At 49.5% G+C, this 25,943-nt stretch overlaps 2 protein-coding genes across 2 annotated transcripts in view; both read left to right on the top strand.

The window, feature by feature from the left end:
- The first annotated feature begins 1,806 nt into the window (after positions 1–1,806).
- Positions 1,807–3,965, top strand: LOC135818288 (filamin-B-like). The gene has a single exon (XM_065331640.1). It carries the CDS (start codon positions 2,281–2,283, stop codon positions 3,361–3,363), a length of 1,083 nt encoding a protein of 360 aa, XP_065187712.1. The 5' UTR covers positions 1,807–2,280; the 3' UTR covers positions 3,364–3,965.
- Positions 3,966–9,054: 5,089 nt separating this feature from the next.
- Positions 9,055–25,943, top strand: part of LOC135818291 (MICAL-like protein 2) — a 20,290-nt gene continuing 3,401 nt past the window's right edge. Inside the window, exons 1-10 of the mRNA XM_065331642.1 lie at positions 9,055–9,556; positions 13,505–13,553; positions 14,182–14,311; positions 15,250–15,345; positions 16,284–16,681; positions 17,586–17,736; positions 21,904–22,043; positions 22,688–22,831; positions 23,432–23,629; positions 23,981–25,082. Coding sequence (XP_065187714.1) covers positions 9,408–9,556; positions 13,505–13,553; positions 14,182–14,311; positions 15,250–15,345; positions 16,284–16,681; positions 17,586–17,736; positions 21,904–22,043; positions 22,688–22,831; positions 23,432–23,629; positions 23,981–25,082 — 2,557 coding nt within the window. The 5' untranslated portion in view covers positions 9,055–9,407. The remainder of the gene's footprint in view (positions 9,557–13,504; positions 13,554–14,181; positions 14,312–15,249; positions 15,346–16,283; positions 16,682–17,585; positions 17,737–21,903; positions 22,044–22,687; positions 22,832–23,431; positions 23,630–23,980; positions 25,083–25,943) is intronic.

The following is a 25,943-nucleotide window of genomic DNA, read 5'->3' on the forward strand; positions in this document are numbered from 1 at the left end:
CCAATGATGGTGCTATGCTGCGGTCCAATCTAATGGTATGGTGAACTCAGTACAAACAGCCCTTGGCGGATTATGCTCGGTAAATTGCTGACTTATGCTTTCCATTACGCCCAAATCATGCCAGTGATTATGCCAGTGATTATGCTGGAATTATGCCAATGATGGTGCTATCGTACCCTCGCACTCTTGTTACACATTGCAATGTTATTACTAGGGCTCAAACGGTTAGTCCGATTAACCGGTTGCAGACCGGTTACGAAGAATTAACGGTCAACCGATAAAGATAACGGTTACGCAGTAACGTTTCAGTCAATTTTTCAAGTATCATGTCAGGTCATTGCAAAGTATGCACTTTCGCAGGCTGTCGCACGTGTACGCAATTTCTGGGCTGTCAACTCGGTCATATCTGGTCTCTTGGTGTGAGAGTATGCATGAATGAGCATGCAAGAGAATGTACATGTGTGCGTTGTACTGAATAGGGTACATTTTTCGAATGAGTATAGTCAAATATTATGGTTAAAAAAGAGTCCGCAGGATTGCCGTGGCTTATAGGTTATAACCGTTAAACCGGCCGTTAGCTTAGCAGTTAACCGTTAGGGGTAAAACCGTGACCGTTTGAGCCCTAGTTATTACAACTCTGGCACCATGGCAGCACGGCTTATAAGGGGTAACACTCACCAGGTCACAGTATTTCTTGTTACGTGCTTAGATATGCCTGGAGCATTAATCTTCAGCCAGGATCGTAAGGTTATGCCGACCATCTGGTCTCAGAAGTCCTTTTATGCCAGGGCATAATTATTAGACAAAATCCGAAGAGTATGCCAGAAATTATGCCAGCATAATCCGCCAAGGGCTAGTCATAGTACATGACTTGTACTAGTACAGTAGTACAGTGAAACCTCGTTAAGAAGAACACTGATAAGACAAACTTTCGCATCAATGTGTATTCAAGAAGAACTCCCGTTATTGCGAACAAAAACCGGCGGTCCCTTGGTGTTCGTCCTAAAGAGGTTCGACTGTACATGTAAACGCAAAGACAGAAATAGCAAAACTCGGAGACACTGAAACTGTGAAAGAGACCTGTACCGCTGCCACGGTTACCGTTAGTGACGTCGGGACAGACTTGCGTGCACTTACATGTACCATACCCTCTGCGGATCTGGCCTCTCGTAAAATTAATCCTGATAAGGGTTGGCGCATGGCGGGTTCTTTCTCCTTCTTCTTCATGATCCTGAATCGTCCTTGGCGCAGTCGTCATCACGCTCCCCCGCACGAATCGCACAAGATTGGCCGAGTTTATTATGAGCTACCCGCCTTCACAGAATCACTGATGATGCCGTGACTGACACTACATTGTATACCAGCCCGTGGCTATTCCATGGTTCCTCTTTGAGTAGACGTTTACGACTTGTTCGTATCGCTTCGCCGATGCTGCTACGAAGTGTTACGAGGAACTCGACCGGCTGGGCGAGAGGCTGAGCTATCCTGCATGGCCCACAAAGGCTACATGCACGCGAGTGTGGTCGACGGTCGGTCAGTGTGGCCAATGCACTGCATGCACGGCACCAGTGATAGACAGACTGTCAGTGATTGTGAAGTGTGAGGGGCTTCGCGAATTCGATCGGGACGGCGGTCAGGTCATCCTCAGCTTGGCAGGGTGTCACGCCCTTCAGCCAAGTGCCAATGCCATTCCTGTACTGCTCAAGAATAGATATGGGCATTGCCACGGCCCCATTATTATTGCACTGACTACGAGTATTGCAGTTCCGTTTCTCACTGAAGATCTGAACATTTTAGCTCAACGAGTCGTGCGACACCAACCAGACCAGGCGCGGCTTTACTCCGTGTCACCAAGCCGATTGAATAGAAAATGCAGTCGCACTACGAATCAGTAGGGCACTTGGGTAGGACCAGGAGCCGAGCTCTGAGCGCGCGCTGATCTATTTTGCCGAGGTAGATACGCTACGCCAGGCAGAAAGTATGTTTCTTCCTTGTCAGTAGGTCTGCGGCAGGTACGTACACGAATTATCTCTTGTCGGATTGGTCGATCGTGGAGCACACGACTGTCGCGGTCGGTTGCATGTACACTCACTTCGAAGCCCAGTGTGCGGTCGCCCAGCAAGGGCATAAGTGACACATCGTCAGGTTCACAAGGTCAACAGGTCGTGTCGAGAGCGCGCTGAAAAGTGCTCGCCCAGGGGACAGCAACAGTAGTTACGGCTAGAAAGTAGAATAGATAGCGACAACAAATCCCAGCTAGCCTCTGCCAGGAAAGCGAATATGAGTCGTCGCTATCCTCCACTAATCACACAGGCGGGACAGCAGCTAGCCGCAGCCACGGCCGATCTAGCACCTCCGCAACGGCCAACGTCGCGAATGCTGCAAACGGTGGACGGGGCCGTTCGCGGTCGAACCGTCGAGTTCGAGGTGGACACGGCGTTTCTGGAGAGCGAGGCCAAGCTGAAATTCCACGTGACGGGCCCGAGCAGGACGGAGGTGCACGCCATCCCGCGGCCAGCGGAGAAAACGCACCTGGTGACATTCGTCCCGCAGGACGCCGGGATCTTCTCGCTGCGGGTGACGTACAACGAGGTGGAAGTGGACGGCTCGCCGTTCCACATCAGCGTTGCGGACGACCCGAAATACGTGCCACCAGCGGGAGATGCCAGCAAGTGCGTGGCGTCCGGGCCAGGCTTGAGCAGTTGTGTGGAGAATCAGACGGCATGCTTTGAAGTGGACACCAGCCGAGCAGGTTTCGGCCGGCTGACGGTGAAAATGACTGGTCCGAGTAAAGCGGAGATTGTATCACATCCGCCTCCCATTGACGCCAGCAGCATAGAGGACGTTGGCAAAGGACCGTCTAAGTTTGATTACAAGCCGCTGGAAGCCGGCGAGTACAATCTCTACATCTGCTGGAGCGAACGGCACATACCCGGCTCGCCGTTCAAGGTGAACGTGCGCCGCAATCCGGCCTGCCAGGTCGAGGACAAGGTCGAGCAGTGCCTGGAGGCGGCTAAGAAGGTGCTGGTTCCGCCGTGCGATGGCCTTCGCAACGGCACCTCGCGCCAGTGGCGCTCGTTCCTGGTGGATGCCCGGGCGGCCGGTGACGGAGCGGTGGCCGTGTCCGTGCAGGGGCCGACGCGCTGCGACATTGAGCTTGTCAAGCAGAACGGCGGCGGCAGCAGCAATAATAACAACAGCCTGGCTAATACCAGTGGTCTGGGTGCGGTGGCTACCGATCGCATGTCCGGGTTAATTGAGGTGCGCTATCGGCCGGACAGCACGGGCAAGTTTGTGATGCAAGTCACGTTCAACGATATCCAAGTGCCTGAATCGCCATTCACCATCAACGTGGCCGACTAGTGAAGCTAAAACGACATCTCGGGTGGCAGCGGCCTCTCACCGTCACATTCATTGCCGCAGTTTGATGATCGCCAAGGCTGCATAGCCATACAAAGCTGATGCATTTTCTAGTCGCTGTATAATCAGCCAACGACAATGCCAATATTATAATATGCTGCAGACTGGCGGAGTACAAGGAAGTACGGATAAACTTCTGAAGCAGTTTCTCCAGGTGAAAAACTGTAGCAATTAGTATTGGTAGAACCATGGCCTCAGTGCTATTATGATATCAGTGCTGGGTAGTCCACTGCATTATCAATAACCCTAGATCTGCACATAAAATGGCACGACTTCAACGAGCCCTGGCAAGTCCGTCAGTCCGCTGCACTATCTTTCGCCCTAAATCTGCACAGATGTGCATGGTGCAACTCCAACTAGCCCGGTGGCAAGGTACGTGTTTACGTACCTTACTGTCCCTATTATGGTGCATGTGTATGTGCAATACTGACTTGTCGAATTGAATCCATGTTCAGATAGAAATTCGTCCTATGATACAATCACCACAGCCTTTATAATTATGATTTCAGGAGCAAAACCCCGGATGGAAGCCGTTACAAACCCGATGGCAGTGGGCGCTACTGTATGCGTGCGGAGCTGCACTCAGTCCATGAATGTTGGTTCCGTGCCGGGTGCATGTGCTGTGGTCGCCGCCCGGGGTGAGCATGCGTCTACAGTCCTCGGCGCTGTTGCTACGCCCTGGCATTCAACGGTCATGGTCAAACATGACAATGCCGTTTAATCACTTTTAAAACAGTACAGTGCTGGCATGGCAACTGAAATCCGACCCCTGAGCGGTGCGCCCACATCGCAAGGACCCAATACGGGATGGTAAAACTACGAAACAGGGACCGCTAGAATGTGGACGCACCGCTAAGGGGTCGGATTTCAGTTGCCAGCGCTGTACGTGCCCCGATAAGACTCATTCTTGCTTAGTACGGTCATTTTCGGCGGCACACGTGCATCGATCCATACATGATACTGAAGAGATGTTGGGATAAGAAGTACTGTCTCAGATATACTGCTAAGAGTACACTGTTCGGGGGCGTCGGAAGGTATTTTAGTGTGGTACGGTCAGCCATCTGAAGTACAATTTACTCGTGGGGGAGTGGCGGCTGAGCTGAAATTTTTGGAAATTTAGATCCCAGATCAGTGTATTTTATTGGTTCGCGGGGTACCTGGGGCAAAAAGTGGTACGGTCAATACCGTAGTGACCGTACCGTGTCCGACGCCCCTGCTGTTTTCTGCTGGCCATGGCCATGCGTCGAGTACGTCTTATCATGGTTCCACAGTGCCGCTCAATGAAATCCAGTCGATGCACTCATGGATGTGCCGCGCGTTGCGCAGCCCCTAGACCCGCGGACACTGGGATTCGAAACGGTGCAAGGTGCAAACTTGAGTGCCGCAACTGGATTTCATTGAGCAGGACTCATACTTACATCTACATCATGTCGGAGAGCCTCAGGGTGTCGTATGGCATCTCAGGGTGTCGTATGGCATCTCAGGGTGTCGTCTGGCATCTCGTAAAGATTGTGCACTGCGTACGGGTGTACCAAGAGTACAAAAATCAAACAAGTTGGCAAAGAGGACATTCAGAATTACTACAGAACATGTGGTATTCTGCATACGGACATACTTGCCACGAAATGTTCTATACGTGGGCATATGCCACTGCACTTCCTCCATGGCCACTCCCCCCCCCCCCTCCCCTTCACACACACACACACACACACACACACACAGTGACACACACACACACACACACACGGCTGCCCCTGGTTGCATAATACCAACCTAGCGCATCGTGCTCACTCGTAGTTGCCTCTGGAGTCACAGGAGCGCCGCACACAAGCCTGCGCACACCAATAGGCACTCCACCAAATCCAGCAGTAACCATGGGAACCACACTCATAGTGGATTGGTTTATTCACTACACACGCCGTGATTTATTGCAGGCGGAGAGCTTGAGACGTTTGGTAAAAGGGAAGGACAATGTTTGCTTTGTCCAGAGCAGGCACATGGATCACCGCAGTGGATCATTTCCATCAGGCATTGCACAGTGGAATTGTTTTGCAAGGGTGCGCACGCGGACTACTACGCACGCACAAGAAAGGTGTCGCCTTTGTTTGGACAGCCGTGAGTGGCCGCAAACGGACAATGGTCAGAGCCTGTACAAGTTGTTGCCATGCCGCTAGAAGTGACGGATGCCATGGCCACTCAGTAAGCACACTTTGATCATACTGACAGGGGGCTTTGATCTAAATTCTTGGGGTGATTCATGGTCTCCAATCTGCATAGCACGACCGCTGTAGTGTTCAGGGGACGCCTCACTCAAGTTGGGGGCGCCAATGGAACACTTTGCGACCTTGACAATAGGCTCTCTGACAGCACTGCCAGTGCAGCCGGAGTTCTGGTTAAACTTCTCCTATTCATTTCAGTAGCTCACCTACTACGGCCTGGCGAGAGCACACAGCGTAGCAGAGCCAAGCAGGTTGGACCATTATTTCACTACGATAATTGGTTCCATGGCTTCAGTTGAGACTTAAAACAGACTCCAGAAGGATTTCGGTTTCTGTTGTTCTTGCTCTTGGTGACCTTGCTTGGTCCTCTGCTCTTGCAACGCGCGCAGTTGCAGCAGTTCATCCTCCAGTTCAAGACGTTTGGCGCGCAGCTTCTCGCGCGTCTCCACTGTGCGCTGCAGTTTGGCATTCCAGCTGTCGTACTCGCCGGTGAAGAGCGACACGAAGGCGATGTGCGCCGTTCCGGTCAGGAGCAGAATCACAGCCGCGCCCTTGAACCACAGCAGGCCACGGCTATTGTTTGGCTGGTGCAGCTTCACCATCGCCGTGCCGGGGCGCTCGCTTGCGGTGATTCACTGTACTGTAGGAAGACGCGCAGCACAGCACACACAGCAATGCAAGGCAGTGGACTGCCAGGCTAGGCTACGGGCGCCAGTTGTAGATGCACTCCTGTCCTAATCTCCAATGGCACTCACGCGGCAATTGCACTTCTATCAGCCATCTAGCAATGATTCTCAACCTTGCCTGAAAATTTGAAAGTAATACCGTGACCCTACTTCCAGCACAGATCTCCAGAGTACGAACATATAGCGGTCGCTGAAATCACTGCTATAATTATGCAATAGCCACCGGAACGTGCAGTAGCCACTAGTATGATGTATTTAGTACGATTATCCTGGAACTGGGAAACCTTCTGTCCTCGTCACACTGGCTAGTCAATTACTTTGGGCCAAGACAATATTTTCATGCAAACGGACTGTCGGTCTCCTGATTTCTCCAACTTCGTGCAGCACGGCACTCGGATCCCTGCGTGCTCGCCCTAAGCAGTTAGCAGGTTTACACTACAATTACAAGTAAGTGCTAGAGTACTCGTACTCGTACTTGCCAACTAACTAAATTTACTTGGAACAACAGCGACTATAGCAACAGCGACTAGAGCAAAACTGCCAAAAGCTTGAAATACCAATAATAACAGTGTATTTTTGCGATACATGATTATTATTATTAAATTTTATTATGATTGCACTGACATGATGATGACATGAGTTATGTCATGCATGAGCGTCACGTCACGTGACGTCAGATCATGACGTCATGAGCGTCATGAGCGGGGCGCGGGCCAGGCCAGCGGTAGGCCTTTCCGGATTATGTGTTTGCATATTTTTGCATTTTGGGGGTCAAAATGCATTTTGTCCATTTTGACCCACTTTGGGCCAGGGAGTCGCAAAATACCGGGATTTTTCGACTCCCTGCAAGCGATAGGTACTTCACGATCACCATGAATGATCACCATGGTGCCAAATGTCACGCGACTAGCTGTCGCCATTTTGTTACCATGGCAACGGTGGCATTTTTTGTGCTTTTTGGGTAAATTTTTGCATTTTCTTTAGAAAAAAATTTGATTTATAGGAAACGCCATGGCTTTGCTATGGCGAAGGCGGAGTTTCGGGATGGTTTACATCTCCGCTACAACTGGAGACTACCGCACATGCCGTCTGCGTGCTCTTGTGGGAGCCAGTTCACCATCGCCCATGCCTTGAGCTGTCCAACGGGTGGGTACCCCAGTATTCGCCACAATGAAATTCGAGATGTGACAGCTGGCCTTCTGAAGAGAGTAGCTACCAATGTCTCCGTTGAGCCGCACCTCGAGCCTCTGTCGGGTGAGCAGCTGTCTCTTCGCACTGCCATTCGTGCCGATGCTGCCAGATTGGACGTGGCCGCTAACGGGATATGGGGAGGACGATTTGAACGCACATATATTGATGTCAGGGTTTTCAACCCATTTGCGCCCTCAAATCGCTCCTCCTCCGTCTCCGCAGCCTACACCCGCCATGAGAAGGCAAAGAAGCGTTCGTACGAACAGCGCTTGCGTGATGTAGAGCATGCCTCGTTTGTCCCGGCCGTGTTCTCTACGACTGGCGGCATGAGCAAGTGTGCGTCAGCTCTGTACAAGAGAATTGCTGTGTTGCTTGCAGAGAAGACCGGTGAGTCCTACTCCCTCACCATGGCGTTCATCCGGTGTCGTCTTAGCGTAGCGCTAATACGGGCCAGTGTAATGTGTGTGCGTGGTAGCCGATCCATGTTTTCTGCCCATGCTCCTGTCGCGTCATCTGCAGCTGTGGTCGCTGCGGAGGCATCCATTATGGCTGACTGAATATTGTCATATAGACTGTTTTCACAGCCACACTAGCTCATTTTTACTACTTCGAAGTACTTATTATTTGCCATGGCGACCCCCGTAAGTCCAAATAGCTGGCCGGGCAGGGTTGGGCCTTTTTTCCTTTTTCTTTTTCTTACTCAGCTGGCTTGGCGCATCGACTGTAAAAAGTAAGAAATTTTTATTTATAGGGGTTTTTCAAAACACTTTCCATTTCCATTTTAGACCAAGAAAAAACGCATAATCCGGAAAAGCCTAGCCAGCGGGCCCTTGACTGAGTCTTGACTCTTGACCCCTTGTCGATTTGAGCGTGCTAAAGCAAAAAACAAACCAGGGAGTCGTAAAATATTTTACGACTCCCTGAAACAAATCAAAATTTATTGGGATTCATTGGGGAATATCGAATACGGTTCGGGCCTGATTGGAAATTTTTATTTCCATTGCTATCAGGTTCGGCCTCATTTCCTCTGCGCTGCGCTGATGAGTTCACAAAGAACGAAACAGCATGCTGTCCGCAGATTGAATAATAATATTATCAAGCCTACATGTATGGTAATCAGGTAATGGGGCCGGCGGGGGGTTATCATGGTTATGTACCATGTGTACTCTTGGGGAAAATCAGGGAGTACAACTACAAGTACTGAAGTAGTACAATGATTATTGTACTCACCCTGGGTAAAATACCCGTTTCTCCAAAGCAAAAATGAGCAAAATAGCGGGTTTCAAGTAAAAAAAACTTGAAACCTTGGCACTTAAGTGCCAAGGTTTCAAGTTTTTTTTATTGCGCCACAACATCAGCGCTACGTTACGTAGCTACACTGCAGCAGCTACCGTTACCGTACCGCGATACCGCGTCTACCACCGGTCAGGGTCAGACTTCACCTTGACCATGTATCTGTGTATTGTTGACAGCAGGTGCAGTGCAGTGCCGTAGCCTGGATCGCCGTAGCACTATGACTACGCGATCGATCCTGCATGTACGAAGTGCAGAGTACAGGACATGGTTGCAGCGGACCTGTCCTTTCAAACCATGTTCGTCTGTGCAGTGCAGAAGGCGCAAGAAACGGAAGGGGTTTCTTTCCACCGTGTGATTTCCAGCCATGTACCTGTGGCAAGTGCATCAGCTCGCTTTCTTCGTGGATAACACGGATGAGGCTTGCTATTAGCCCTACCATCAACTCTGGGGTAGCTGTTTACCAGTTACCCGCAGCACTCAGAGTTTCAGCACAAAAATAATAATTTGTTGTGATTTCGCAATTTCTGTAGTGTGGTAGAGGACGAGATCGAGGGTGTCCTGAGTCTGACCTTCAGTGCTTCGATTGCTCGTAACAATGGCATTGACTGGAGTGAAAGGACTGCAGAGATGGTGCCAGATTCAGCTGGAAGGATATCCTGGTGTGGAGATCATCAACATGACGAAGTCGTGGCGTGATGGATTAGCATTCTGCGCCCTTATCCATCGTTACCGACCCGATTTGATGTGAGTACAGTCATGAATGGCAACAGTATACGTACCTTTGCACCCCTTCTACTCCTTTCGTGTCCTTTTCGTCGTGGTAAATGGTAGAACCACTACATGTAGCACGTGTGAAGATGTTTCTGGCGTGCTGTGAAAAGTAATCATGTTGCTGCAAATTTCTCTTAGTGTATTGAGCAGTCGTAGTGTGAAGAGTGTCTCCGTGAGTGTCTGGCCCGGTGTTTGGAGAGCCCGATATGCGCGTGGGGCTACCTGGACAATAGAGATCAAACGGAGAAAGGAAAGAACCTCCTGCAGTCCTGAAGCATGCACATGATTTGTCTTGGAGACGTCACACGACGAAGCGTGTACCATTGTCCACGATGTTCAGGAAATCTAACAAAATCATACCCCCTGCATAATAATAAATCAATAATCATTAGCAACGCAGAGAGAAAATCGACTGTCTTGATCTTATTCTGCAGTGCTGGGTTGTCAGTGAAGTAATTATTTTTTTAGTGCGCCCTCCAGAGTAAAGTAGCACCATGCATCACCCCACCCTAACACCACAAGCACTACACTTCTGTGCACTCAAATGCGCTGCACTGCTTTGTTGGTGGCAGTGTGCCTATTGACATGGTGTACTTCAAGGCCTGGGCTGTTGTCCATTGTCCAGGGAAGGAGAGTTCTTCTCACACAATAGCACCCCCCCCCCCCCCCCCCCCAACCGGGCTGATCTGTAGGAGAAGGTGAGTTTCCTGGTGACCAGGGGGCGATTACATGTCGTAATGGTATTAGCCATGCCAGCCTACATATGACAGGCCCAGGATGTGTTGTATGGTGAACTGATATTATCACACCAAGACTACGAAGCCAGTTGTGAATCTGATGAGGCCTTTCATACCATTACTTTTCAAGTCAGTACAATCATGTTTATTTTTATTTTTTACATGGTGATAATGTGACGATGTACAACAATGTCAATCTATACAGCGTATTGTGCCAAAGAGTACCGAAAACCATATCAAAGACTACGCCAATGGCATGAAAACTGTGCACTCACAATGCAGCACTAGCGTTGATTACGTGGCGAGACTCACTGGCAAGTGAGGAAGAGGTGATGTGATGCCAAACATTTACAAACTAGAACTACTCAATCTGCGGACAGAACTGTTTCGTCCTTTGTGGACTCATCAGCCCAGCACAGAGGAAATGAGGCCGAACCTAATAGCAATGAAAAATAAAATTTCCAAAGCACGATATAAACCAAACTAGAACTAGAAGACTTCACATCAAGTTCACACGGACAGTAACAACTACTGTATTGTTCCGGAGTATAAGCCGCACTTTGAACACTCAAAATTCACCCGAAAAAGAATGGGGGTGCGGCTTAGGGCATGTTCGATTGAGTGGATCCTTTGGATCCACCAAGGTCCAATCAAACGCTGCCCTCCCTTGATCGAATCTGGAATTTTAGTGATTTTGAGGGTTTCCATGAGAGAAACATCGATTTCCGCACTATCGCTTTTATTCCCGCCGATTGTACACGTATCACGTACAGAGTACACAGAAGAACCTTGACTACCGGTCACAGTTTTGTTCACGTACAGAGTACGATTTTTGGGGAAAAAGAATCTGGTGGATCCGGTCAACCCTGCTCCCCGAGGTGGGTTGACTGGATCCAGAACCAAAGGATCCGGATCCGTATTGGACCAATTGAAAGGGTTCGAATCCAGTGGATCCGGTTGATCTGGATCCGGATCCTACCAATCGAACATGCCCTAATACTCTGATGATCAAATTAAACAATGATAATTAGGGTGTAGGGTAGACGTCTGTATTTTGGGGCAAGAATTGGGGGGGGGGGGGGGGTCGCTTATACCCCAGTGCGGCTTATGCTCCGGAAAATACGGCTAATTGTTGAGATTGCATCTTGCCGGACCAACCAGAATGAGGCTGCTACAGCTAACAGGCCTGCACCCAAAGAAAAGTATGAGTACATGTAGCAATATTGGCTGCACATCGCCAAGGGACCACAGGAGACACACATGTTCTCATCACCCTTTCGGATGGAAAGAGTGGACGGCATGCCAAGCAACTTCAGTCTGTGTGTACATATGTGTAGAGAGAGACGGCATGTCTCTACTAGGGCATGCGCACAGCATTACTGATGGAGGTTATGTGGTACAAGTATAACATTTGCACCGCCTGACAAGTCTCAAGTGCCAGCATGTGACTGGTCTGTGTGGCAGGAAAGCACTGGTGTCCAAGGTAACTAGAGAAAGGATCCAGTTCTTCAGTAAACCCGCATATGACTGGTCTGTGTGGCAGGAAAGCACTGGTGTCCGAGGTAACTAGAGAAAGGATCCAGTTCTTCAGTAAACCCGCATATGACAGGTCTGTGTGGCAGGAAAGCACTGGTGTCCGAGGTAACTAGAGAAAGGATCCAGTTCTTCAGTAAACCAGCATAATGACTGGTCTGTGTGGCAGGAAAGCACTGGTGTCCGAGGTAACTAGAGAAAGGATCCAGTTCTTCAGTAAACCCGCATATGACTGGTCTGTGTGGCAGGAAAGCACTGGTGTCCGAGGTAACTAGAGAAAGGATCCAGTTCTTCAGTAAACCCGCATATGACTGGTCTGTGTGGCAGGAAAGCACTGGTGTCCGAGGTAACTAGAGAAAGGATCCAGTTCTTCAGTAAACCCGCATATGACTGGTCTGTGTGGCAGGAAAGCACTGGTGTCCGAGGTAACTAGAGAAAGGATCCAGTTCTTCAGTAAACCCGCATATGACTGGTCTGTGTGGCAGGAAAGCACTGGTGTCCGAGGTAACTAGAGAAAGGATCCAGTTCTTCAGTAAACCAGCATATGACCGGTCTGTGTGGCAAGAAAGCACTGGTGTCCGAAGTAACTAGAGAAAGGATCCAGTTCTTCAGTAACCCCGCATATGACCAGTCTGTGTGGCAAGAAAGCACTGGTGTCCGAAGTAACTAGAGAAAGAATCCAGTTCTTCAGTAACCCCGCATATGACCGGTCTGGGTGGCAAGAAAGCACTGGTGTCCGAAGTAACTAGAGAAAGAATCCAGTTCTTCAGTAACCCCGCATATGATCGGCCTATGTGGCAAGAAAGCACTGGTGTCCGAAATAACTAGAGAAAGGATCCAGCACTTCAGTAAACCCGCACATGACCGGTCTGTGTGACAAGAAAGCACTAGTGTCCGAAGTAACTAGAGAATGGATCCAGTTCTTCAGTAAACCCGGTTTCTTTTGCTTTACCGGAAGTCGAACCAATATGCTATGTATGTAGTGCCACTGACAAAGAATGCGGCATCCGAAATTTATTTTCGTGAGCAAACACCATCCCGGTGGAACCGGCAAGCGATTTTTCTTGCCCGCGTGTAGATCGGAACTGCGGATTGCACTGTTGTCACCGCTCACCCAGGCTCATGGGCAGCTGCTCGCACTTCCTCTTTTTCAGCATACAATACTATAGTGCGTAACATCCATGATTGTACTTGTAGTCCTTTCTGGATAACATCCATGTACAGTTGTGTACACTCGTTATTAATTTTATTACTCAATGCAACAAAACACTGTCTCGGCCGATGGGGCTCCATCAGTGCAACTACGAGCTAGATACAGCTGACATGCCAGCCGTGGCGACAAGAACCACAGACACTAAGGCACGTGTCAGACCCACCTTGGCCTATTTATAACAGTTACACACAAAACAGATTTACTAAATGCTGCTGTCTGATGATCGCTGAAATGCGCGAAACTTCAAGTTACAGCTACACAGCCTTTCGCCTCTGTTGTGTGTGTGTGTGTGTACTGCCCTGTACATTTGTGCATTGAGCAATTTACCTCGAGCTGCCAAGACCGGCTTTGTTTGTGTTTATAACGGTTACACATACAGTAGAGACGCCAAAAGCAGTAACGTGACACCTCTCCTTTGCTTCTTTCTGTTCTGTGCAGTGATTTCCAGTCCTTGAAGAGCAACAATGTCCTACACAACAATCAGCTTGTGAGTTGGCATGGCATGCATGGGGGAATCCAGTCCTGCTCTTTGGTTTCGTAATGTTTGGTTTTGTTTTGTGCTGGGTGGATGCATTCCCCAAACCAGCGCCGAGAACAAATGCACATGTGTTTGACAGACGTCCGTGGATCATGATCCCGTGTTATGGCAAAAAGCCGGTCTTCAGTGTACACTTGATATCTGTGCGCCGTGTAGTTTGGTGTGTAGCAGCTCTGAATGCTGCGATTAGACACTGTGACATCATCATTACGTCATAGTCAACCCTATACCCTCTAACAGCTGCTTTATTTGGTATGTGTTCGATGTACACTTTATATCTGTGTGCTGTGTAGTTTAGTGTGTAGCAGCTCAGAATGCTGTGATGACTGATAAGACACTATGACATCATAGCCAACCCTCTAACAGCCGCTTTATTGGGTCTGCATGCGATGTACACTTGATATCCGTGTACTTTGAAGCGCCGTATAGTTTAGCGTGGCAACTCCGAAGGCTGTGACGAGACAGTGCGACATCATCATTACGTCGTCGTCGACCCCATTCCCTCTAACAGCTGATGCGTTACGCCCGGCAGTGATCATCTACCTGTGCATTTACCTGACTGTGTGTTTTTTGTTAGGCATTTGATGTTGCTGATCGTGAGCTCGGCATTGCACCGTTGTTGGACGCTGAAGACATGGTTGCCCTGGCCGTTCCGGATCGCTTGAGCATCTGCACCTACGTGTCACAGTACTATAATGTTTTTAATGGTGAGTTGTTTGTGGTACTGCTGACTTGCCTCTGTGCATGCATGCATGCGTGTATCCACGTGTAAATTATACGGAGCTCTGTGAGCATGCTCTGCGGCCATATATTGAACCCTCTGTGTGCAAGGGAGAAATTTGTCTATGGCCAACTACTCAATCTGCGGACAGAACTGGTTCGTCCTTTGTGGACTCATCAGCGCAGCACAGAGAAAATGAGGCCGAACCTGATAGCAATGAAAAGTAAAATTTCCAAAGTCAGATTTAAACCAGGCCCGAACGTACCTATGGCTATCTATGGCTAATTTTGGATTACATACACGTTATTGGTGGTCCACTGCCCGAAGATTGCTCTACGGCCCAGAGACAGAGCTTTGAGCTCTGCCACGCAGCAAAGAGAGGAAAACCTTCGCTGCAGCGTTGGGTTTCACATGTGCACAATCACCAGGCGATAACGTGAAACTTGGAGTTGCGATCGAATTTTCCCTTCTCCATGCGATGTGATTACAAAGAAACACATGCTATCATTAGAGAGGTTCTGCAAAACGAAAATCCGACCGAAGTTTCGCGGCGGTCGTTGCGAAAGTGTGTACGGATTTTCGCACGAACTTTGTGTTCTGCACATTTTCGTAGTTTGCACCCGCCAATTGCACGTACGCCACAACCCCATCTCACGAAACTTCCTACGAAAGTTCATTTCACGTTCCCTGCAAGTTTCGCGTCCAAAGTTGCGAAAGTTCGTGCGAAGTTTCGCACTTCATGACGTAGAGCGAAAGTTTGTACACATTTTTGTTTAGCAGAACCTCTCTACTATACCAAGTGTCTATAGCATTGAATATGGCTGCACTGGTATGCTCACTGCTGAAACTAAACAACATAACTCTTGCCCAACAGTCTAGCCTGATCCTTTTTTTCACCATGTCCCCATCTCCTTCTCTGTGCAGGTTTAAAGCCACTTGGTGGAATGGGTGGCGTCAGGGTCACCGAAGGTGCTGCGGCTGAGCCGTCAGCCAAGCGTCCAGCACAGAGCGGCGTAGCAGGTAAGATCTCTGCACCGGTCTGCAGCGCTTTCCTGCAGGAAAGGCGTGCGGGTTCTTGCTTTACCTGCGGTGTGTCGCGTGCATGTATGTAGCGTGTGCTGGCTCACACACTGGCTTCGGGTATACGGGCCCACTCAGAACTAAACTAGTGGTCAATGCTGTCTCATTCAGATCTGCCGCAGCGTTTTCCTGCAGGAAAGGCGTACTGATTCTTGCTTTGCCTGTGGTGTGTCACGTACATGATATGTACATGTAGTAGCGTTGCCTTTGTACCCTGTGATTTCGTTTACACATGTGTGCTGGCTCATGCCCTGGCTGCGGGTACTGTAATTTCAAAATTTTAGGTGCTCAATATTTTCGGTATGAGGGCAAAAGGCCAGGTTAGGCGAACAGAAATTTTAGGTACAGAGAAGCAGGTTCCTATTGGATTATGTGTGTTAGCGTTTGTTCAATTTCTTGAAATTTAGGCATAAAACAGATGCACCGAAGTACCGAAAATAAAAGTACACAGAAAATTTGTGAAATTACTTTATGTAGGCCTGGGCTCAGAACAATAATAGTGGTCAATGCTGTCTCATGATCACCCAGTGCGTGACACTTTCGGTCACAGCAAACCGTCTCCTGTATTCATAAGGCTTGTGATATTCCAAGGCAAAACTACTTTCCCGTGCATTGGTTCTTGAGCAGACGCTTGCGCCATTATGGTTAAGTGGTTAAGAGTGCAGCAGAGGTGCTGGTACCACTCGAAATGTACCACTCGAAATGTAGTGAAGGGCAGGTATGACATTGTGTGGACTAGTTGTATCGTTGCTTTTCCATTGTTCGGTGGGAGAAAATATTAAAAGCTGTTTGTTCAAGCTGCTGTTTAGTTAGTTCTACATTGATTGTTGTGTTTTCTCTCAACATGCACGTGCACTTTTCTTGTTTTTGGTGCTCAGATCGCAGCACTGGCGCATCGGCTAGTGCGCCGAAAGCTTCTGCTGCTGGGTCGAAGGGCGCTGCGGCGCCGAAATCTGCTGCCGGGGCGAAGGCCGCTGCGGCACCTACAAAGTCCAGTTCAGGAGGAGCACCGTCGCGTCCGAGTGCGCCTACTGGTAGTGCGGGCACATCGGCGGCGGCGGCCTCGGGATCGTCTTCGCCGGCCACGAGCAAGTCATCGGTACCCAAGTCTGCACCGCCGTCGGAGGGCAAATCGGCGAGCGAAGGTAAGAAGGGCACTCCTACGGCAGGACGTGCCACGAACGGACCCCCGTCATCTACTGTCGTGTCTATGTTTGGAGACTCGTCGGAAAAGCCAACTTCGTCTTCGGCCAGCACCGTGACCAAACGCACTGACGTGAGTTGTGGGTTATTTCAAAGTTTGAGTTGATGTTTACCGGCTGAAAGTGCACTGTGCTGCACGGCACAGCTTTGGTTGTGCGCCTAGATTATAATACAGTAAAACCTGTCTAGGCGACCACTCGGATAAGGCGACCACCTGTCCCAGGCGACCACTGCAGCCAGGACCAAGGGACGCTATTATTTCCAGTCAAATGGCACTGGATAAGGAGACCACCTGGTTACAGAGACCATACTTTGAAGGTCTCGTGAGCGGTCGTCTTAGACAGGTTTCACTGTAGATGATGCTAACATGCTAAGATTGAGTGGCTAGTGAGCGTGTCAACTATGCTTGTACTAGATTTACAGCACTGGTGCCAGTACATGTACTTCCCCAAGCTACCATCGCTGATCAGTCCAGGGGCGCCGGAAGGTATTCGACATTGGTACGGCTGCATGAGTAGGTGGGGTCCGGGGTCCCTTCCCCCGGAGAATTTTAGGAAAATTGGGCCCAAATAGCCCGTATTTCATTGCTTCAAAAGTCACAAGATGGAATTATTGGTACGGCTTTGGCCGGACCTGCCGCACAGGTTCCGACGCCCCTGCAGTCGTTTCAGCTTTGAATGCCGATGCTCTTGCTGGCGATGTTCTCATGTTCAGGCCCCCTGGTTAGCTGTCAGATTTTGTGTTGGTTTTTTTTCCTGTCACACTAGGCTGCCGCATGTGCGCAGTATTCTACCTTTCTTCCTCCACGTATACATGTACTGGCAGACACAGACCGGAATAGCAACAGCACCCACGTATACATGTTACTGGCAGACACAGACTGGAATAGCAACAGCACCCAAGCTGGCCGGCAGCCAGATGTGACCGGCCCTGGTTAGTTATCCGATTTTGTGTTCATTTCTTTCTTGTCACACCAGGCTGCCGCACATTTGCGCAACATCCTACCTAGCTCCGCTTCTGCCGCCTCTCGGGCTCAGTCGGGGAAGCCTGCTGCAGAGCAAGCGCCTGCGAAGCCACCTGCGGAGACAAAGTCCTCAGCGTCATCGTCGTCGTCGTCTTCCAAGACAGGTGAGCGACGAGGTGGTCTACTTGGCCGTGCCCGCCAATCTGGCTGCGTCATACTGTAGCTACGCGTGCCTGTGTGTGTGTCTGTGTGTGTCTGCGGGCATGTGTGTGCTCGACATGTGTGGGTGTCATGGTTACCATTTGTGTTGTTTATCCTTCTAAGTCTGCCATGTGGTTTTGTGATGCTGCTATATCAGTATATGTCTAATGTGGCACCCTTGTCCCTGTTGGTGTGAGTGCCTTTGTTGTCCAGTCCCCTGGTACGTGTATTGTCCATTGTGGCCGTCTCTGTGAATTGCATCACAGCCTGGGGGGCTCTGCGTTTTGTATGAGCTGTGTTCATTTGTTCTTGGCACTGCTGCGTTATCTACGACAATGAGTGAATGTGATGTGTGGCTGATACATGAACGCTGCATGGTTGGGACGCTCTGCCCTACACTTGTCGTCGAACGGTCAGTCGGTTAATCCGGTGTTCACCGACGGCTACAATGCAATGGTCACTCGTGCCACGTCCACTGATACGTTCGAATCCCCAGCTGTACTGTACGATGCCTGTCCATGTCCTGGCCACTGCCACTTTCACTAAGCGCCGCTCAAATCCATTGCCATCTGACCTGCACATCTTCACGATGTCTCGCATCCATTGGTGCTGATCACCTGTCGCAATAATACCGATATTGAACTAACAAATCTGCCCAAGAAAGGCAATTAAACTATGTTATTATCAACTCCTTCGAAAAGGCTTCTCAAAAACTTCTATGTATCACGCTTTCCTGGCGCGCGGTAATTATTTTTAAATCTAAACTAATCCCTATGACCTGTGATTGGTGCAATTTGCACTCTTGCATCTCTCTGCTGTTGTGGAGTGTGCCAAACGCTCATAATTAGTGCAAAGCTAAATTTCCTACTTTGACTTGACAATTATTTGCTAACCATGACCCTTTACATAGCTCTCTAGATGAGTAGCTAGCTGTGAACATTGATTGTCCATTGTATGGGAATGTGTTCCTGTTCTGGTGTTTCCTGGTGGTGTTCCTGGGTGCTAAAGGAGTTGATGAATGCTTTGTGGGCAGTCTTCAGCCTTAGTGCTGCCTACACCCAAAGAGTTGGTCAAGCCTGGGGCCCCTGCTGGTGTCCTCTGTCCATGTGAACTACTTCCTGGTGATAGCTGAAGTAGCCTGGTCAGGCTAGCTAGCTAGCTCCCCAGACTGCCAGAGGCCTAGAGCTGGGTACACATTAACTGCAGTGTTACTGAACCCACTGTAACACAGCATGATGTTACTGAAACTGTTAGGTTGAGTGTTCAGACTCCCATACACTGGCCCTAACTAGCCTAAGTGCCTGGACTAAGTGGTGGCACTCCAGCCTCTGACAGCTAAGACATGTGGGCCCTAATGCATGCTGTGCTATGCAGCACTGGTTGCCCTACCCTGGCCCTGTTGTCATTATGACATGCTTACTTAGCAAGCCAGCTACTGCTTGATTGCCACCAATCATTTTGTTGGTGACGTCCTGCAACTATCAGTGTCAGTATGGGTGCTAGTACTAGTACTAGTAGTACAGGCTGCACAGTCACTATGCACACTGGATGCAGTCAACTGACTTCAGTTCAGGGGGATTTTATGGCATCTGCTGGTGGTTCTGGGCCCTTTCAGTGCAGCTGACCATGAAATGACTGAAGTAACCCAGTTTGTCATAGCTGTCATTGCATGGCTTCCACTGGCTGGCATGAACCCACCTTGCTGATCCACTTTCATGAACAAACCAACCAAAGATCTGATCTGCTGAGCACATACACATGCACTGGTGCAGACTCTCTCAATCACTTCCTTCCACACCAATGATTATGTACTTCAAAATAGCCAGGTCACCTCTGATTGGATGTAGCCTGGCAGCCAGTCTTGTGATCATGTGGGGTTCCTTGTCTACTTGACATTGCTGAGGTGTTGTCTCTGTAAATCTTTCTATTGCCATGCCAATTGTGTATTGTGTTTGTTTTGTGTGTTCAGTAAATCCTCCTATTTGCCTTGTCACTGCAAACCTGACTTTAAATCTCTAAGGCTGACTCTCTAACCATCAATCTTTCTTCAATATGTGTATTGTGCTGTGTTGTCTGTAGTTATATTGTTTATGCATCAGATTACTTGTGTGTGTGTGTGTGTGTGTGTGTGAGTGAGTGAGTGAGTGAGTGAGTGAGTGAGTGAACATTGCTTCATTTCCCTGGTTGTTACCAGGCCTGGCAAGATGTGCAGCTCATTTTGTTCTTGAAAGCTGTATTCAGCTTGCACACCGTCACTGATAAATCTGGTTTTAATCGGTATTGAATTGCCGTCCGACATTGCCAGAGCATGTGTACGGCAGTCTGTTGTCATGATCTTCCAAGGAAGCGATTCGTGATGAATTTGTTTGAGTTGCAACTACCAGACGTCTGTGTATGTATTATAGTACCTTGCTTGCTCCTGGTTTGTGGAGTTGTCTTTGTGTTCTCTTGTATGTGTATTGTTATGTGTATCTGAAAATCATTGCAGATGTGGTGATGATGGGCGTATTGCAGCTGTGTCTGTTTCATCAGGGCCTTTCCCAGCATGTTCTCTCTCTCTCTCTCTCTCTCTCTTCTCTCTCTCTCTCTCTCTCTCTCTCTCTCTCTCTCTCTCTCTCTCTCTCTCTCTCACACACACACACACACTCTCTCTCTCTCTCTCTCCTCACTCCCCACCACCACACACACATTTCCTCTTTCTCTCACTGCTTCTCTGTTCGTGAAATTCCTTCTAGAAGTCCTGACCTTGCTTTGGTCTTCTAGTCAGTGGTCTGTCGGGGAAAATTCTCCCCTCCATGCATCGCATAGATGCATGTGCACGTTTTCTCACTCACTCTGTGTGTGCTGTTGACTCTTTGTCTGCTGGTTTGCAAGCAACACAGTTCATGGCTCTGCCTGTGCATGCATTGTATTTTAGTGCCGGAACGTGTTTCTTTGCTCATCGCCGTGTTATCAGCTTGCTGGATGATTCTGCGGTGTGGATGGCAGATGTCTGTGCGTGCGTGTTTCTTATCCTGTGTCGGAATTTTTGAGATAATCGCATTGCACTTCGAGGAAATGTTCGTGTTTCTGCTCATGTGCACAAGCACGTGTTTACCCTGGGCAGCTGGTTGTCTGAGGTGCACAGTCCACCGCCTGTCAGCTGTCGTGTACGACCTGTCCAGGTGTCAGTCAACATTTGGTGTCCAGTCCAATCTTGACTAGTTGCGCTGTCAGCTTGCTTTCGTGCCCGTGTTTTGTCCACGTTGCGCGTGTTCGTTGTCGTGTTGTTGCTGGTCGGCTGGTATCGGCAGTGCATCGTTTGTGTCAGTGAAATTCTGCTTGGAATGCACTGGTTGGACATGTGCTAGGGGTTTCTGCTGTGTTAGCGTCATCTCCACTCGTGGTGTCGGTATGCTGAAGGGTTGACTGTACTCTCTCTCTGTGTGTGTGTGTGTGTTGTTTACATTGCCTTAAAAGGTATTACATTTTCCTGGTATGCTTGTGTTTTGGAGCACGCCATTGTTCTGTTCAGACCTAGTCTGCATTGTCGGGGGCGTCGGACACGGTACGGTCACTACGGTATTGACCGTACCACGTTTTGCCCCAGGTACCCCGTGAATCAATAAAAATGCACTGATCATGGGCTCTAATTTTCCTAATTTTTCGGCTCAACCACCCCTCCCCCACGAGTAAATTGTACTTCAGGTGGTTGACCGTACCACACTAAATTGTCTTCCGACGCCCCTGATTGTCTTGTACTTGTATGGTATGTCCGGTTTGTGTTGTATTGTCTGCTGCACCCTGTAGTATAGGTTTGTGTCTGGGGTTTGCTGTGTATCGATTACGGACTTGCATGTTGTGGACTTTCATCAGTTACCGTGTTGGGTTGTGTGTGTGTGTGTGCGCGTGCGTGTGTGTGCGTGCCTTTCGTGCATCTCTGCTGTGTTTGCTTTGGCGATGGGCAGAAATCACCCTTGCTTGAGGTTGATGGCTGGCTGCTAGTCTGTCGGGGATGATTTTCTGAAATTGCCAAGGAGCGGATCAACGATACAGTCATGATGATAATCCTAATCAAGCAAAACTTTTCTGACTGTTGTGTTTCCTAACTTGTGCCTATTGTATTCGCTCCGTGTGTTCTTGTGTTCTAGAGCAAGCCACCTCGGAGTCACGTCATGAGCAGGCTGCACCGTCGTCAGCACCAGCGCGGCCCGTTGCTGCTCCTCGTCGCAGTAATACACAGCTGCAGACAGTCGACCCTGTGCAATCACCGACAGCGGACGCACCACAGGTGAGCGGAAAGACAACTGGATTTGTCATTTTGTTCTTTGGTATAGTTTTGCTTTTGCGTTCTCTCTTTCTTATCCAAATTTTGCGAACGTTCTCTACTATCATATGTACTGTGTACGAAGTAGTGAAAATAGATCTCCATCAGCCATTCTGCACCCCCATTGTCATGTCTGGTCATTATAAGACGTCCCATTATACACCTGCTTCTGTACATGTAATTGAAAGCTTCAATCATGCCGGGTGTTGGGGGGGGGGGGGGGGGTTGCAGGGGTGCAGTTCTGTATGGTGATTACACTGATGTGTACTAGTTCCCATCCCTAGTGTCTTTGACGCAGATTTCCAACGGATGCATTCTCCTGGTTGTAGCCTGTCAGGGAAATGGATGTATTGCTGTGCACATAGCGACCACAGCTGCCCACACCGCTCCATCATCATTGTAATCCTCTCATAGCGGGGCCACTGTGGCTATACTGTGAGCACCCGGCCATGTCCAATTTTGCTGTGTTTTTATTTTTATTTATTTTTACTCCTATTTTACTAGGGAATTCCCAACAGGCGTCATCGCCTTTTTTACAGGGAACCCTAATGTGTGCAAAGCTTTTTGTTTCCTCATTCAGTGACTGCCCCTCTTCGTGCATCTTACAGGATTCTGCACCGGGCTCGGAAAAAGACAGTGCTCCCAAAACCACCGCGAAGGAGTCTGATTCGGGAACGACAACTGTGACCGTGCGTGAGAAGTCAGCGCCCTCTCCTGCAGATGTCCGGGCCAGTAATGGCGGGGCTAAATTGGTATGTCAGTTTGCTGTTGGCGTTTAATTTTTAATTTGTCCATGCTTGACGATTCTCGTCATTTTTCTACTGTCGATAGTGGCAACAGCGCAGTCTCGATAAATGTAGCTTACTGTATACGCAGAAATATTTGCCCAGCGTTTTAATACACTCTTATGGTCCATGGGCTAAGTTTTCAACCGGACACAATCCCTCTCTTTGGAGTTGGACGATTATTTCACTGACTAAATGTTCTGCGTGTACAGTAACTGTAAAACATGTTTTTTTTTATGTATTAAACTTTAATTTCGGTGATTTCGTAAAACCAGGCACCTAAATTTAAATTCCACCTAAAAGCCTCTAGAGTGCACTGTATGTGATGGGAAAACTGGCCATCTAATTCTACATTACACCTGAAACCTATCAGGTCCCTGGCACCGAAATTTAATACGCCTAAAATTACATGTTTTACAGTATCTAGTAGGATTACATCTACGGACTTCAGTAGGAGTGCTGAGTAACTTTCCTACTGCAAACTGTAGCTTCTCGTCGTTCTTTCTTAACTTAGAGTGTGGTCTTGTTTGTGTACCGGTATGCCTTTTCTTGCTCCCTCGGCTGCAGGCTCGTCGAACATCGCTGACAGGGCCGGCGTGCCATCTCTGCAGCTTGCCGGTCGGATTGATGGACCGTATCACCATCGAAGGCATCGTCATGCACCGCCAGTGCTTCGTCTGCTCGCAGTGCAGTTGCCAGCTGCGAGAGCAGGGCTACCATATCTTCAGCGAGCTCTTCTTCTGCGAGCGAGACTATCGCTTAGAGGTGCGTATGCGAACAGCCGACCAGACATGCGCTATACCTGCTGTCAAACCCTGGCTTCGCCAAACATACTACATGTAAATCACATAGTGATGTCATTCGGATTTTGGCAACGCTCCGGAAGCAGTCTATTTTGCACTCTGACATGGTGGCTAAGCAATGTGCATGTGTGTGTGTGTGTGTGTGTGTGTGTGTGCTGTTTGTCACTGTGTGTGTGCGTGTATGTGTGGGTGGATGGGTGGGTGGATGGGTGTGTAGACATTGCCATGCCCTGTGCATCTTTTGGCTACAACAGTGTTATTTTCATGTCATCATTCTGTTCTCTGCTCGTGTTGTTTTCTGTACTGTGTTCAGGTGCGAGGCACCAGAGCACCAACTCTTCGCCGTAATATCAAACTGGAGCCCGCTGAAGAGACACCAGTGGCTGTAGCATCCACCATGTATGCCGCGGTCGTACCCAAATCCAAGAGAGCTGAGACCGATGTAAATCGCGCACCCGATCCGGCTCCTGTTGACCCCGTGGAAGCTGCCCTCGATGATGCGTACGGAGTCCTTTCCTCGTTTCAAGAAAAAGGCAAAAAGAAGCAGGGCGCGAAACCAGGCACAGCTGCTCCTGCCAAGAACTCCCCGAAAGCGCGCTCAAGCTTTTTCACAGGAGCCCAGGCTTCGTCGGACACGCCCGCATCTACCCAGGCCGATCCTGCACCGACGGCCAAGCAACCGGCGAAGCCCGAGCCGCCGAAACCGGCCACTCGCAAGTCAATGTTTTACAGCCAGCCCGCCGATGAGAGCCCCGAGCCTGCTGCTGTGCAGGCGACCAGCGCTGCTAGCAATACTAGTGGTACAACGACAACAACTGCTAGTGAAACTGGCACCACCAGTACTAGCAATACCAGTAGTACAGCAGCAGCAGCCTTAACAACAACAGTGGCCAATGCTACTAGCTGCACGACTATAACGCCCACCACCAGCGCAACCAGCGTGTCGTCGCAGGCGCCCGGGGGAGGCAAGAAGACCACTCCCAAGCGCTCCGCACCGGTGCGCCCGACCCAGCCGATCGGCCGCGTACCCACCTCTCCGCCATCGGAGAGCCGCGCCAAGCGCACTGCCCCACCACCGCCAGTGTCACCACCGGTATCCCCACCCAAGCGTCCGGTGTCACCGCCAGCCATGAAGCAACCCGCAAGCAAAACATCAGTAGCTAGCCGATCATCGGCACAGTACGCCAAAGGCAAAGCGCCGCCCGTGCCCAAACCATTGCCGCCGTCCGACCAGCGTAGGAAGCGCAAGGCGCCCACCATACCGAAAGGAGCGCGCAAGTGGATCCAGGGTGGACGCGTGCTCGTGGACGACCGCCTTACGCTGCCCCAGGTCGAAGAGAGGCTCACCACCCTCGACAATCAGCAGAAGTCGTTGGAAACGGAAGGTCTCAATTTGGAGAACAAACTCCGAGATGGTGAGTGTGCCCTTTGACTGTGATGATGATGCATTGAGGGGAATGCCCGTGCAGACGTTTTTGGTTGCGAGCGTTCGTGTGTCATTCGAACAGTGCATGCATTGTGTCCACGTGGGACATGTTGCAAAATTCTGGCTTTGCGACCAATGTTCGACTGTTTTTTCACTAGACTGATGTGCAGTGTGTGTGTGTGTGTGTGTGTGAAACTACAGTCCCTTTCAAAACTATAGACGCGCCGTGTTTTTGAAATATTTCAAATTTGGCTGGAACCTTTTGAGACTAGTTTTCGGAATATTGCTCAGGTCCGCTCCACAATTACTCTCATATAGTTTCTAAACGATTGGATAACAGACGCCCAATTTAAAAAAAATTATGCACAAAGTGATCACAGATTTTATGCGGTATACATGTAGATGCTGGCATATCGGTTTTTGCCTAGGTACGCGTCTATAGTTTTGAAATGGACTGTATACTCTTACCCACACGCTTAGCCTACATTTAGCCACAACCTGAGTGCAATGGACCACTGAAATGGATACATTTGAAAAAGACCTGTCAAGGTGATCGCTCTCAAAAGACGACCACCTGTCCCTGAGGACCACCCGCTAATCTACGTAGGACCACTGGATGTCATTTCTAGTCTATGACCCTGGATGCACCTGTGTGCAGGGGCCACATTTTCAAGGTCCCTTGAGCGGTCGCCTTAGACAGGTTTCTTGAGCGGTCACCTTAGACAGGTTCCTTGAACGGTCACCTTAGACAGGTTTCTTGAGCGGTCACCTTGGACAGGTTTCTTGAGCGGTCACCTTGGACAGGTTTCTTGAACGGTCACCTTAGACAGGTTTCTTGAGCGGTCACCTT

Source organism: Sycon ciliatum, chromosome 5 (assembly GCF_964019385.1).
Source record: "Sycon ciliatum chromosome 5, ocSycCili1.1, whole genome shotgun sequence".
NCBI classification, from domain to species: domain Eukaryota; kingdom Metazoa; phylum Porifera; class Calcarea; order Leucosolenida; family Sycettidae; genus Sycon; species Sycon ciliatum.

Bases quoted from the DNA above. Each gene is read 5' to 3' on its own strand.
- LOC135818288 (XM_065331640.1), top strand. From the start codon at position 2,281: ATGAGTCGTCGCTATCCTCCACTAATCACACAGGCGGGACAGCAGCTA.